Source organism: Mus caroli, unplaced genomic scaffold, assembly GCF_978045245.1.
Source record: "Mus caroli unplaced genomic scaffold, Mus_caroli_1 scaffold_2, whole genome shotgun sequence".
Classification (NCBI taxonomy): Eukaryota; Metazoa; Chordata; class Mammalia; order Rodentia; family Muridae; genus Mus; species Mus caroli.
In genome coordinates, this window is record NW_028227257.1 from 154,603,239 (window position 1) to 154,616,414 (window position 13,176).

Sequence of the window (13,176 nt, forward strand, 5' to 3'; positions counted from 1 at the left end):
GAGCTGGGTGCCCACCATCAACTGGGGATGTGATTGTCTGCCAGTTCTGGGAACCTCTCACACCCTTTGCTGCCCAGGCAGCCCCTGGACCCAGCACTTTACCAGAGAGCAGAGAGAATAGAGAATCAGCGTTTCTTCCCATTTCAAGAAAATGTGTTGGGCTGGCTCAGTGGTTAAGAGCATTGACTGCTCTTCCAGAGGTCCTGAGTTCAATCCCCAACATGGTAGATCATAATGGGATCTGATGCCTTCTTCTGGCACACAGTGTACATGCAGACAGAGCACCCATACCTAAATAAATCTTTAAAAAAGAAAAAGGGGGGGGGGGATATATCATCTAGCCTGTACCCCTAGGCGAGGTCTCCAACTGGCCTGAACCTCTCAGGGAGGTCCCCAGAACCAGCATCTATCACAGCAGCAGCTCTCACTAGATGGGAGGCTTGTGTTTGGCATGGCGCCGAGACCCCATTGGGTCTTGTCTCTCCCTTTAAAAAAAAAATGTTTTGGGGCTGGTGAGATGGCTCAGTGGGTAAGAGCACCCGACTGCTCTTCCGAAGGTCCAGAGTTCAAATCCCAGCAACCACATGGTGGCTCACAACCATCCGTAATGAGATCTGGCGCCCTCTTCTGGAGTGTCTGAAGACAGCTACAGTGTGCTTACATATAATAAATAAATCTTTAAAAAAAAAAAATGTTTTATGTATGTGAGTACACTGTCACTCCCTTCAGACAAACCAGAAGAGGGAATTGGATCCCTTACAGATGGTTGCTGGGAATTGAACTCAGGACCTCTGGAAGAGCAGTTAGTGCTCTTAACTGCCGATTGATCTCTCCAGCCGTCTCTCCTTTTTCTTAGTTACTATTTCCATGACACCAGACTCTATACATCCTGGGCCCTTGGCTCTCCAGGATTTAGTTATTTTTGTTTGTTTGGTTGGTTGATTTTTGTTTTGTTTTTGTTTTTTCCGAGACAGGGTTTCTCTGTGTAGCCCTGGCTGTCCTGGAACTCACTCTGTAGACCAGGCTGGCCAGGATTTAGTTTTTACATGTGTTCATCCTCTGTGGGAAACTTGCAGCTCATAGTAAAATGGTATGACCAGCCTAGTCCTAGTGATTGTACCAGTTGTCACTCCAGCTGATGGCTGTCACGCATCCAGGGACGCATGTTTGTCGTGGCTCCCTCTAACCTCTGCACTGGGTTTCTCCATTCTGGAGAACTTGGAGTTTCTGCAGCTATCTGTGCTATTGACTTCCACCTCAGTTTTATGAGCAAAAGTTTCATGTTATTAACACTTTTAAGAAGCCACCACTGTGGAGGCCTTGTGACCTCCATCCTGGAGTGACTGCAAAGCCATGGACTCCCTTGCTGTCCTGGAAACCCAGCAAGGCACAGTCCCTAGCAGTGTGGCCCCGCAAGGCCACTGTCCCCACAGGAGCAAGCAGAGGGCCAGTAAGCTACAGAAGAAGGGGCCAGCTGGGGCTCTGCATAAGTCCCACCCTTCCTTCCCAGACAGTGCTGGAAGCTTTTGCCTCGACTCATCTTGTAGGCAGCAGCGCCTAACAGCTACACTGGCTGGGCAGAGCTAGCAGGTCCCCACGCCCACCTCAGTCTGACTCTTGAAGGGCCACCCTGAAGGAGAAGCTGTGGCACGCAGTCCATAGAGGACTATAGCTGCCTACAGCTTGTGGATTTTGACCAAGCTTTGTTCCACTGCACCTACCCTGCACCACTGTCCTTAGACGGCAGATGAGGATACGAGGCAGGGCCATGTTAGAAAAGCAGCTTTCAGAAGTCTGGATCCAGGAGGACCTTGGACCGCCCATCCAGTCCAGATGAGCAGGCGGGGCGGGCTCCTCTGCTCCCAGAGTACTTCTACTTCCCTCTGTTCTGTTCCTGGATGGGCCAATCAGAAGGTAGACTGTCCCCCTGCGGGAGGACCGGCTGGCTTGTGGCATCAACCAGAACACTTCAATCAGGAAGTGCACAGCCTCCTTCATGGCTCCACCCTTCTCCAGTTAGGGAGCCCTTCCACACTCCCAGAGACCCAGGCTCCTGGTGTGCCCATAGCCCAGACAGCATCAGCTGGCAGGTAGCTCCCACAAGACCCTGAGGTAAGTTCAGTACCCTTCCAGGAAGGTGGGTGGAAGCCTGTGGTGACTGCTGGGGATCCTGGAGTGTGTAAGTACCTACAGGCAGGTGGCCTCCTCCATCCTCACGCCTTCATTTGATTAATCCTTGTACACTGCAGCATAGTCCTCCAGTGCTGGATCATGTGGCTGTGGAGCTGCAATGCAGGCCATAGGCCCAAGGTTTAGAGAAATGTCCGTCCACTGGGTCAACCAGAAAGCAGCAGGAAGCCGAGAGATGCCTCTGAAGAAGAGGCCTGCCATGGCCGTGTCTCTAACTGGAGATGCAGCTCCGCTGGGGGTAGGGACTGAGCCAGGGGCACTCTATGGCCACCTTAACTCAGCCCTAAAATCATTGAAGCCATTCACTGAGGCTACACTTGTCCATATGAGTAACCCCCTACATACAACTGGCCTGGTTGATTCCCATCATGTGGCCAAAGGCCAGGGCTCATCTGGTGGCAGAAAAGCAAACGAGGGAAGCCACAGCAGATGTCTGTAGACTGTGGATGACATTGCCCGCCCTTCCAGTATACTCCAGCCTAGCAGGAAGGCAGACATGCTCCTGCGGCCAACCCTCCCAGCCCTCCCCCGTGCCACAGGCTGTTGCATCACCAGCTGGCTACAACGGAAGGCCTGAAGGGCACGGGGCTGTCAGGGAAGGAGGAAGTCAGACATAGGCTTGGCCCCCTGCACAGTGAGAAAGCCTCCAGCTAACCTGACCCTCTTAGTCCCAATCTGGAGACTGGCCAGCAAGGGTCCATGCCACCCAAGAAGGTACTATGTAGGATGGCCACTAGGGGCAAAAGCTCCTACCTCCAGGGCATGCCAGAGCACTTTTGGGTAGGGGCAGAAGCTAGAGCAGGGCTGTTGTACAAGGAGTATTCTCTTAGACCCCAACCGGTCCCTTCCCTGCATATCCATATGAGAAAGCCTGAGATGACAGGGGCTGGGCAGCTGCTTGGGGGTGGTCAGTTTGACAGGTGGTCTGAGGTGGCTTGTCTATGGACCTCTGCTTCCCCTCAGAAACTGTCCATGAGGCTGAGGAGATAAGGCTGAGCCCTCAAATTTCCCTAGAACGAATCCCTCCTGACCCTGCCCAAAGCCCTGCCCTGACATTCAGGCCTGGGTCCTATCCTAGGCTGACTGCTCCAGGCCCAGCAGGGAACAGAAGGTGGGCACTTCCTCAGCTGCTCTCCCCAATTATAACCGCAGCCTACAGAGGAGATGTCAGACTATGAGAATGACGACGAGTGCTGGAGCACCCTGGAGAGCTTCCGGGTGAAGCTCATCTCTGTCATTGACCCCTCCCGGATCACACCCTATCTACGCCAGTGCAAAGTCCTGAACCCCGATGATGAGGAGCAGGTGCTCAGTGACCCCAACCTGGTCATCCGCAAGCGGAAAGTGGGTGAGGGCTGCTCCCACACCAGCAGGCTCTAGCCCTGCGTGACCCCCACAAGACACCCAGCCAGAGGCCGCTCCACGCTCTCTTCGCTGCCCTGGCCTTGTCCCCACCCAGCTCCATCCCTGTGTAAGATATATGAGTGAGAGACTCCTCCCCTCTTGTCATGTCTACCTGCTGTTGCCCAGTGGAGGAAGGGGAGTCCCCACCACTGTTCAGGCCCTGCCTGAGACAGCCACCAGAGGGAAGGCGGCAGGCACCCTGTCCCACCTAGACTTGAGACCTGCAGGGTGCCTTATTCAATGGCCCAGAAGGAAGGGGGTTGCTAGAGCTTGGGATATCCACCCAGAGTAATCATCCTACCCATCCCCAAGAGCCTCCACCTGCCAGCCCTTGGCCTTGACTCTGTCTTCCACCCGAAGGTGTGCTCCTGGACATCCTGCAGCGGACAGGCCACAAGGGCTACGTGGCTTTCCTCGAGAGCCTGGAACTCTACTACCCTCAATTATACAGGAAAGTCACTGGCAAGGAGCCAGCACGCGTCTTCTCCATGATCATTGGTGAGAGGCACGGGTGTGGGTTGTTGCTGTGGGTGGACTCGGTTGCTACTCAGTCCTGGCTTCTAGGATGGTGTTGGAGTGACTAAGTCTGATACAAGCCTTAGGATGTAGATCAGGGTAGTGGTCCCTGATGATACTCGCAGGCTCTAGGGGGCAGGGCCTTCCTGGATTGCTGAGCTCTTACTGGTCTCTAGAAGAGGAGCCCTTCTCTGCCTTTCCTACTCACAGCCTGGCAATTTCACTGAGAAGTAGTGACCCCTCTGAAGTGCCATTTCTGCAGGGCCCAGTTGTCAGCCAAGAGCAGAATCCTACAGTTTCCAGAGGGGACAGAGGTGGCCTCTCCTGATGGAATAGCCACAACCCCATCAATTCTCATTCATCTCATAAAGAGCACTGTAAGATAAACAGGGCAGGGGTGATGGCACATACCTTTAGCCCTGGTGGTCTGGAGGCAGAGGCAAACAGATCTCTTGAGTGAGAGGCCAGACTGGACTACATAGCAAGACGCTGTCTCAAAAAACAGGGGTAGGGGGAGACAGAGGGCCAACTGGAGTCTTCACCCAGGGCATGTGAGTGGCCCTGGGTGATGAGTCAGAATCTCAGTTCACATGTGAGGGACAGCAAAGCCAACTGGGCCTACTGAGCACACTCAGTCTTGAGAGACCCATCCTACCAGCTTTCTCTGTGGGAGGCCAGGAATGCTCCCTCTGTCCCCCCTAGTCTTTTTTTTTTTTTAAGATTTATTTATTTATTACATATAAGTACACTGTAGCTGTCTTCAGACACACCAGAAGAGGGAGTCAGATCTTGTTACAGATGGTTGTGAGCCACCATGTGGTTGCTGGGATTTGAACTAAGGACCTTTGGAAGAGCAGTCGGGTGCTCTTACCTGCTGAGCCATCTCACCAGCCCCCTCCTAGTCTTCAAATGCACACTTATAGACAAGGACCAGCACGGGGTCTGCAGGTGACAACCTCAGGCTCCATCTGACACCGCACGGTCCCCAGATGCATCAGGGGAGTCTGGCCTGACGCAGCTGCTGATGACAGAGGTCATGAAGCTGCAGAAGAAGGTTCAGGACCTGACGGCCCTTCTGAGCTCCAAGGACGACTTCATTAAGGAGCTGAGGGTAAAAGACAGCCTACTGCGCAAGCACCAGGAGCGGGTGCAGCGGCTCAAGGAGGAGTGTGAGCTGAGCAGTGCGGAGCTGAAGCGCTGCAAGGACGAGAACTATGAGCTGGCCATGTGCCTGGCACATCTGAGTGAAGAGAAGGGCGCAGCACTCATGCGGAACCGGGACCTGCAGCTTGAGGTAATCACTTTCTCCAACTGCAGGAGGGTGGCCTGGAGGAGGCTGCAGCTGACTGGGCCACCCACAGGTGGACCGGCTCAGGCACAGCCTCATGAAGGCCGAGGATGACTGCAAGGTGGAGCGCAAACACACCCTGAAGCTCAGGCACGCCATGGAGCAGCGGCCTAGTCAGGAGCTGCTGTGGGAACTGCAGCAGGAAAAGGACTTGCTGCAGGCCCGGGTGCAGGAGCTTCAGGTCTCTGTGCAGGTAGGGAGACCCACCAGTGCACACCAGGCCTCATACCTGCAGGGGCTTGAAGCTGGGCACACCAGATGGTACAACTGCAGTGGCTGTGGCATTGTGGGCCTCCTCAGCCAGGCTTGTTGCCTTCTGACACCTCCAGGAGGGTAAGCTAGACAGGAATAGTCCATACATTCAAGTGCTGGAGGAGGACTGGCGTCAAGCACTGCAGGAACACCAGAAGCAGGTCAGCACCATCTTCTCCCTACGCAAGGACCTCCGCCAGGCTGAGACCCTCCGGGCCCGGGTGAGAGACCAGGGCAGATAAGCAATGCCCACTGGGATCCTGGATGGTGGGGTCTGGGACCTAGCTCACTGTCTCCCCTTTATCAATTCGTATAGTACACAGTAGTGCCGTGACACCCTTTGGGCTTACAGTGTGACCAATGGTGACTGAGGCCATGGTCTTAGACTAGGTTAGCCTTGGACTAGATTGGACTGGAACTCCAGTGCCTTCCTCATTATCCCAGCTAGTCCCACCTTGTGTGCCCTGGAGCTGTTGCTTTGAGTCCAGCCCAGGGGGAGGAGGAGGGAGGGGAGGGGGAGGAGGAGGGAGGGGAGGGGGAGGAGGAAGGAGGGGAGGGGGAGGAGGAAGGAGGGGAGGGGGAGACTGAGTGGTGCTTCCTGTAGTGCACCGAGGAAAAGGAGATGTTCGAGCTGCAGTGCCTGGCCTTGCGCAAGGATGCCAAGATGTACAAGGACCGTATCGAGGCTATCCTGCAGCAGATGGAGGAGGTCTCCATTGAGAGGGACCAGGTAGGTGAAATGGAGAACCAGGAGTGTTGGGGTATTGGTGCGGCAGACACTGGAGCAGTGGTCAAAGCATTTTTTATTTATTTATGCTCAGGGTAACTTGGCAGTGTTGGAAGATAGAACCCGGGACTGCTTGTACAAAGTCTACCTTACTCAAAGGAGGAGCTTATGCAGGAGGAGAACACAGCAGTCCCTGTGCTGGGGGGGGGGGGGTGTAAAGGAGGTGGGAGACTTCAGTAGGGAGAGGAAGCTGCTAGGTGCATAGGCTGTGGGTAGGGAGCATTTGGTACAGGAACCTGTGGTGGCTCCCGGGCAGAGGCAGTAGCAGTAGTAGCAACTCACCCTGCAATCCCAGCAGTTGGAGGTTGAGACAAAATAATTACTGTGAATTTAAGGGCAGCCTGATTTACCATGAATTCCAAGCCAGTTTGGGGTCCAATGTGAGACCCTGTCTCAAAAAGCCACCACTAACAATAACAAAAAGTGGTAGCAACTGAGCCATGTTTGGTAGTACATGTCAGTCCCAGCATGCTGGTCCCTGGATTTAGAGGTAAAGACAGGACAATCATAGATTCAAGGCCAACCTCAGCTAACAGTAAATAGGAGGCCACCTTGGGATAATGAAACTGTCTTCCAAGAAACAAAAGGGAAAAAAAAAACCTTTGTGTTTATTTAAGAACAGCCATGAATCCTGTTTTTTGTTTTTTTTTTTATGTCAAGCTGCATCCAGAATTTATAAAATATGTCACATAGGTGGGACAGAAACACCCACTGGCTATCTGCTGGGGATGTAGGACTTCTCAGTTGGGCTTCCTATGAACCACTGAGCATAAATCACAGAGATTTTTGGCTGCTTCTCTGAAGTGTTTTGTTTTGTTGTCTGAGACAGTGTCTCATGTAATCCAATCTTGTCTCCAACTCAATATCTGTCCAAAGATGGCCTTAAACTATTGATCCTGCTTCTGCCTCCCCAGTGCTAAGAATCTGGTTATTTCCAACTCCGCCCAGGGCTTGTTCATTTACAGAGAGCCCTGACTGCTTTGAGAATCCCTCTAGTTCAGCAGTTCCAGCTGTACAACAGGGTGGCTGATGTCCAGCCAGGACCTGAACTGCCAAATGAGAGCCAAGAGCATCAACCAGGTCCTTTGCTGAGGGTGTGCCCTCTGCTATTCCTACAGGCTATGGCCTCCAGGGAAGAGCTGCACGCACAGTGTACCCAAAGCTTTCAGGACAAAGATAAGCTTCGAAAGCTGGTTCGAGAAATGGGTGAGAAGGCAGACGAGCTGCAGCTACAGCTGTTCCAGACTGAGGGCCGATTACTGGCCGCTGAGGGCAGACTCAAGCAGCAGCAATTGGACATGCTCATCCTGGTAGGCCTCTGTGTCTGCTGTAGCCAGGGAAGGCTGGGCAGTGAGAGAGCTGGGGAGGATGTGAAGTCAAGGCAGGATTCCAAGAGGAACCATCAGCCTGGAAGCAGCCCTATCACTGACCTGGCATGACTGCTGCCCTGCTTGTGGCCTCGGAAAATGCCTGGCCTTCCTGAATCCCAGTTTTCCTCATTAGAGCTCTTCATGGCAAAGTGACAGCCACAGATGTAACTCAAGGCCCAGTTATCCACACCACTCCAATGACAGCAGCCTTGACCAAGGAGTAACCTTCAGGTGGCTTGGAGTGTAGTGCTAAGAAAGACATATTCTGGGCATATCTAGAAACATGTGCAGGGCCTCCCTAGAGGATGGAGCCTGGATGGGGCTCTTACCATGCCCTACACACCCCATACCCAGGTGCTTGGAACCCCTACAGCCCACTGACCAACTCCCTTTTCTGTGGCCATAGAGCTCTGACTTGGAAGACAGTTCACCCAGGAACTCCCAGGAGGTGAGTGTGGACATAGAGTGGTCCTCCCCTGGCCTTCAACCTCTACCTGACCTCACACTCATCTCCCACATGGTCCTGTCCCTTTAAACTGGGCTGTCCCTTTTCTCTCATTTTGGGTTGGATTCAGGGAAGAGTGCTGGCCAAACTCTAAGCTGTTACTGTGAGCGAAGTGAGTCATAGACTAATGCCCCATATCCTGGCCTCTCAGGACAAGAGCTTCATGCTAGGGTTTCCTTTGCCTGTTGGCCTGACTGGGACGGAGTCCCTGAGAATCTCTGTGCAGAGGGGTAATAGTGATGGCTGTGTCAACTGAGGAGCTGGAGTCAAGCGGGCAGTGGGCTGGGCCACACTTAGTCCCGGAAGGGCAATGGTGGCTTGTAGCATGGTCTAACTGGGTGGCATGTCTCTGTTTGGAAGCTCTCACTGCCTCAGGATCTGGAGGAGGATGCCCAGCTCTCAGACAAAGGTGAGGATACTGTGTACTATCAGAGGCGTGTAGGCTGCAGTCTCCCGGCCTCCCTAACCCTGGCCCATCCTCAGCACATAAAGCTGTGTCACTTACTTTGTCTCAGAATTCACACCACTCCAGCCAAGGATGTCTCAGAATTCACACCACTCCTCCCCAAGGCAAGGAGAGTCAATGGTGAAGGGCAGAACTCTTAGACTAACACACCCGGAGAATAAGGAATCTGATTTGAACGTGGGACTTAGGTCTCAGGGTCTGTGGCTCAGGGGACAGTGATTGTGGAGGCCCCATCCTTCATAGGTCCATCTTCCCCCACTAGCCTTCCTCCTGCAGGGGGAGATACTAGCCAGTACCCAGGTGTGCTCAATGACGAGGGGAGGAATAGAGCTACGGACAGGGCCGCAAGCAAGGAGCTGGGGATTGTGCTACCCACAGTAGCAGGGTGACAGGCAGGACTCTCCTCTGATCTGATAGCTGGGGGGTGGCAGCTGGGGCAGCTGAGGGTGGGTGGCGAGAGGGTCTGGTGCAGGGAGGAGCCCAGGAAGTTTTCGTGACAAGTCAGACAGACTTCCTCAGCTTAGCCTTACCCCAGGCTCTAACCAAAGGCAAAAGGGGAACAAGAGGTGTAGATGGAGAAGCACGGGTCACCCACTGCAGCCCCCAAGACCCAACCTGAAGCCACTGAGCTCCATGTGGGCACACAAGGAGAAGGATGCAAGAGCAGCCAGCTCCCTTGAAGGCATGTCAGCAGTTAGGCACAATGAAAATGAGAGGGGAAGGGGGCAGGGCTGCTGGGAAGGTGTTGTTCTCATACCCTGAGCTCTCCTTGAATATAACTGTTTCTTGATGTTCATAGCCTTCCCTGCACACCTTCTACCTGGAGGCTTGAGCCTTGGTTTGCCCAGAACCTGGGGCATGTTGGCTCTGGCCACCTGGAATGATTATTCTTCTAATTAATATGGTGTACTTGCTCTAACCCAGGCCCCCAAGGCCCTGAGCTCTCCACTGAGGCTACCCCCACACCACCCATGGGAACAACTAGGCACAAAAATGTTGCCAAGCTAAAAGGGACATGGACTGGGGCATGCATTCGCAAATAATCATGGGGACCTGGAGTCTTGCCTAGCCATCTGTCCTTGTGTTTGGTGGCAGTCAGCTTGGGCGGTATGGGTGACTGATGGTAGGAACCCTGTTCATGTAGCAGTCAAGGGTTCAGCCTGTTTCTGTGAAATGCAGTCCCCACTGGACTCATGTGAAGGTCCCAGCCGGTAAGGCTGGCCTAGGCTAATGCTAGTTGGGCTGTTAGCAGAGGGAGGTGGCCATGCCAGATGGGGCCCCCACAAGCACAGATCTTCCTTTCAGGTGTACTGGCAGACAGGGAGAGCCCAGAGCAGCCCTTTATGGCTCTGAACAAGGAGCATCTTTCACTGAACCATGTAAGGCTGATTGGGGTTCCCAAGAGCCCTGGTTACTACATGGCTGATCCTGGGGAGGAGGGTGACGCCACTGGACAGCTGGGGATCACAAGGTCTCTGGTAGTGTATGGGTAGGATGTAACATTTGGATAGTGGGGTGGTTGGATAGGGGAGGGGACAATGTAAGGACACCCATACTGCTGTTCACTGCAAAGAAGTCTTCCACTCACCTGGCTACAAAGGGGTAGTCACCCCCACACTCAGTCATCTCGGAGTCCAGCAGACCCCACGGCCAGCTAGCTATGCTCCACACCTCCTGGAGTCCCAGGGCTGCTGTGGTAAGGCCACGGTGTCCAGCTGCCGGCCCCGTTCCTTCTCTAGGGCATGGGGCCCAGCAGCAGCGAGCCCCCGGAGAAGGAGCGGCGGCGCCTCAAGGAGAGCTTCGAGAACTACCGCAGGTGTGGGGCGGCGGGCAGGACGGCTGGCGGGTGGGACACGTGCGCCTACCTGCTCACACTGCGGGCCCCACAGGAAGCGGGCACTCCGCAAGATGCAGAATAGCTGGCGGCAGGGAGAAGGGGATCGCGGGAATACGACAGGCAGCGACAACACCGACACCGAGGGCTCCTAGCGGACCGCGCCGAGGCTGAGCATCTGTGGAATTGTGAAAGGATGCTGCGTTTTTTTTACTGTATTAGAATTAGAAAATGCAGCTAAATAAAATAATCACCGAGCTGAGCCTGTTGATTGGATATGCAAGCGGGGCGACACCAGGGGGCAACAGAATGCAGTGCACCGGTGGCGGGTGGAAGCCGAAGAGGGCCGCTTCCGGCCGCTGCGCCCGTTGCCAAAATGGTCGACGCAGCTTCACGGGGCGGTGCAAGAAAAGGCGGCTAAGGATTCGCAGACGGGATGTTGCGGACAGCGCTGAGCCGCATGCCGACACTACTTCGTAGTGTGCGGACCCGGGATTCCGGACCGCGGCGGCTTTGGGATTTGGGGACTCGCCTAAAGACCGCGGAGAGACTTCGGGGCTGGGCCTGGGGCTGGCGGAGCTCGAGCTCCGCGCCGGGATCATCAGGGCGTGCGGCGGCGCTGGGGCGCGTGGAAGCGGACCACTATCAACTCGTCTACACCTGCAAGGTGGGCGCGGTCGGCAGCACCCCGGTGCTAGCTGGTTTCCTGTAGGCGTAGGGTCCTGGCAGAAACGTGGAAGTATCCTTCGGACCAGGGAGGAGGCGGAGTCTTTACAAAAGCGCTGGGTGGGAATGAAGTTATGTCTGAGGGACAGGGCCTTCTAGGAGATGGGTTGGGTTATCAGAAGACAGGCGTCTAGAAATGACGCTCTCACCTAAATGGGATCATCAGGGAAGGGGTTGAGGCTGTCCCTCAGGATGGAGTTAGACCTTGGGAGGAGGGACTTTCCTATGTATGCCTTGCCTGACCACCTCTCTAACCCAGCTAGGTCTGTGGGACTCGGTCATCCAAGCGCATCTCAAAGTTGGCCTATCACCAGGGCGTGGTCATCGTGACTTGCCCTGGTTGCCAGAACCACCACATCATCGCAGACAACCTAAGCTGGTTCTCTGACCTGAAGGGGAAGAGGTGAGGCCAGCTGGGAGGGGTAGGAGACAGTAAGATTGTGTCCCTGTGTGAGCCTGGATCCATTGCCTGGCTCTCTCTACCTGGACAGCCCAGCTTCCACGTGGACCTGGAAGCAGTTGAATTTGAACTTCAGATGAATTATGAATGGCCCCAAATATGGCAAACTAGTTCTGTGGCTCTACCTCTGTCACTGCCTGACCTCTGATCTCTCCCAGAGGCCTTATCACTTTCTAGTGGAGGCTTTTTGTCCTCTGCCAACTCAGGGCAGATGGAAGGGTATGTGTCAGATTATGGACTGGGGCAGCCTTCAGTGGTGTTCCCACTTTTGGGAGAGCAGTGGGGAGGGCCAGAAGTCAGTTTGGAGGCTGTGCCTGATGCCTTCTTAATGTTCTGTGAGGAGGGATCAGTGGCAGGAATAAGGGAAGAGCCACAGAGGAGATAGCCTGTGATAAGTGTGCAGGCCTTGGGTCTCTAAGGTTCGCCTCTTGGTCCTGGGCTGCAGAGAAATCTCAGCTCTGATATATGTAGGAACAAGACTGAAATGCAGGGATGGGCGTTACCTGGTGAGAGGCAGGGCCATGGCCCTTGGTGGTACACTGTACGAGAGAGATGGCTTCTGAGGATTTGTTAACATACACATTTGGTGAAGGTGCCATTAGGTGCCTACAAGGTACTGGTGTCACTCGGATGCTAGGACAAGTGTTCCAGGCCCAAGATGACCATGGGATGCCCTTGAGGGAGCCCAGAGTAAGGCTGATGCTGCCCTTACTGTCTTGCAGGAACATTGAAGAGATCCTAGCAGCCAGAGGAGAGGAGGTGCGCCGAGTGTCTGGTGACGGTGCCCTGGAACTGATTCTGGAGGCTGCTGAACCACCTGACACCCCAGAAGGGGGTGAGGATCCCCCCAACCCTGGCAAGATGGAACAGAGCTGACCTGTACATTCCTATAGCTGTGGACTCCAGTCTTCCCAAAAGTCACTCCCTTCACTTGGAGCCTCACAAGCCTGCTGTTCCTTGTCAGTAAAAAGCCATCACCTCCAGGGACCGGGCCTGGGCTCCTGTTTTTCTCTTGTGAAGTCAGAACAACTCTGGGACTGTCAGAGCCCAGCCTCATGCCCACCCATGGTGGCCACAGTGGTGGCTTCGGGGGTGGCTTTGTCCCAGTGCAGTCGGTCTCCTTCTTAAGTAGGGCTGGATCTGGTCTTGAGTTAGACTCAAGCCTTGGGCGGTGTTTTGTTCCTCAGAGCTGTTTACTTCTTCCTCCTATATGACCTGCCTCCCCACCACCACCCCCAGCCCTGGTGGCTTCCGTTGTTGAGCTAGTATCCAGCCCAGCCCTGAGGTTTGGTTTCTGTAGCAGAACTGGCTGCTCTGG

At 54.5% G+C, this 13,176-nt stretch overlaps 2 protein-coding genes across 4 annotated transcripts; both read left to right on the plus strand.

The window, feature by feature from the left end:
- Nucleotides 1-81: 81 nt before the first annotated feature.
- Nucleotides 82-10,848, plus strand: Card9 (caspase recruitment domain family member 9). Of its 2 annotated transcripts, none has more exons than XM_021156719.3 (12): nucleotides 82-3,538; nucleotides 3,955-4,092; nucleotides 5,100-5,404; nucleotides 5,472-5,651; nucleotides 5,788-5,931; nucleotides 6,315-6,440; nucleotides 7,616-7,807; nucleotides 8,274-8,315; nucleotides 8,733-8,781; nucleotides 10,144-10,217; nucleotides 10,578-10,654; nucleotides 10,728-10,848. In XM_021156719.3, exons 1-12 carry the CDS (start codon nucleotides 3,355-3,357, stop codon nucleotides 10,825-10,827), a joined length of 1,611 nt encoding a protein of 536 aa, XP_021012378.1. In that variant the 5' UTR covers nucleotides 82-3,354; the 3' UTR covers nucleotides 10,828-10,848. The 2 variants fall into 2 exon arrangements, with proteins under 2 accessions (XP_021012378.1, XP_085691222.1); XM_085835096.1 differs by having other exon boundaries at nucleotides 82-2,112; nucleotides 3,343-3,538; nucleotides 10,578-10,757.
- A 124-nt stretch (nucleotides 10,849-10,972) lies between these two features.
- Nucleotides 10,973-12,845, plus strand: Dnlz (DNL-type zinc finger). 2 transcript variants are annotated; one of them, XM_021156030.3, is made up of 3 exons: nucleotides 10,973-11,339; nucleotides 11,658-11,801; nucleotides 12,581-12,845. In XM_021156030.3, the coding sequence occupies exons 1-2, from the start codon at nucleotides 11,109-11,111 to the stop codon at nucleotides 11,784-11,786; spliced, it is 360 nt and encodes a 119-aa protein (XP_021011689.1). In that variant the 5' UTR covers nucleotides 10,973-11,108; the 3' UTR covers nucleotides 11,787-11,801; nucleotides 12,581-12,845. The 2 variants fall into 2 exon arrangements, with proteins under 2 accessions (XP_021011689.1, XP_021011688.1); XM_021156029.3 differs by having other exon boundaries at nucleotides 11,662-11,801.
- Nucleotides 12,846-13,176: the final 331 nt, after the last annotated feature.

Bases quoted from the DNA above. Each gene is read 5' to 3' on its own strand.
- Dnlz (XM_021156029.3), top strand. From the start codon at position 11,109: ATGTTGCGGACAGCGCTGAGCCGCATGCCGACACTACTTCGTAGTGTG. The intron at 11,340-11,661 runs GTGGGCGCGGTC...TAACCCAGCTAG, and splicing joins AACTCGTCTACACCTGCAAG to GTCTGTGGGACTCGGTCATC. The intron at 11,802-12,580 runs GTGAGGCCAGCT...ACTGTCTTGCAG, and splicing joins TCTGACCTGAAGGGGAAGAG to GAACATTGAAGAGATCCTAG.
- Card9 (XM_085835096.1), top strand. From the start codon at position 3,355: ATGTCAGACTATGAGAATGACGACGAGTGCTGGAGCACCCTGGAGAGC. The intron at 7,808-8,273 runs GTAGGCCTCTGT...CTGTGGCCATAG, and splicing joins AATTGGACATGCTCATCCTG to AGCTCTGACTTGGAAGACAG. The intron at 8,316-8,732 runs GTGAGTGTGGAC...TCTGTTTGGAAG, and splicing joins CACCCAGGAACTCCCAGGAG to CTCTCACTGCCTCAGGATCT.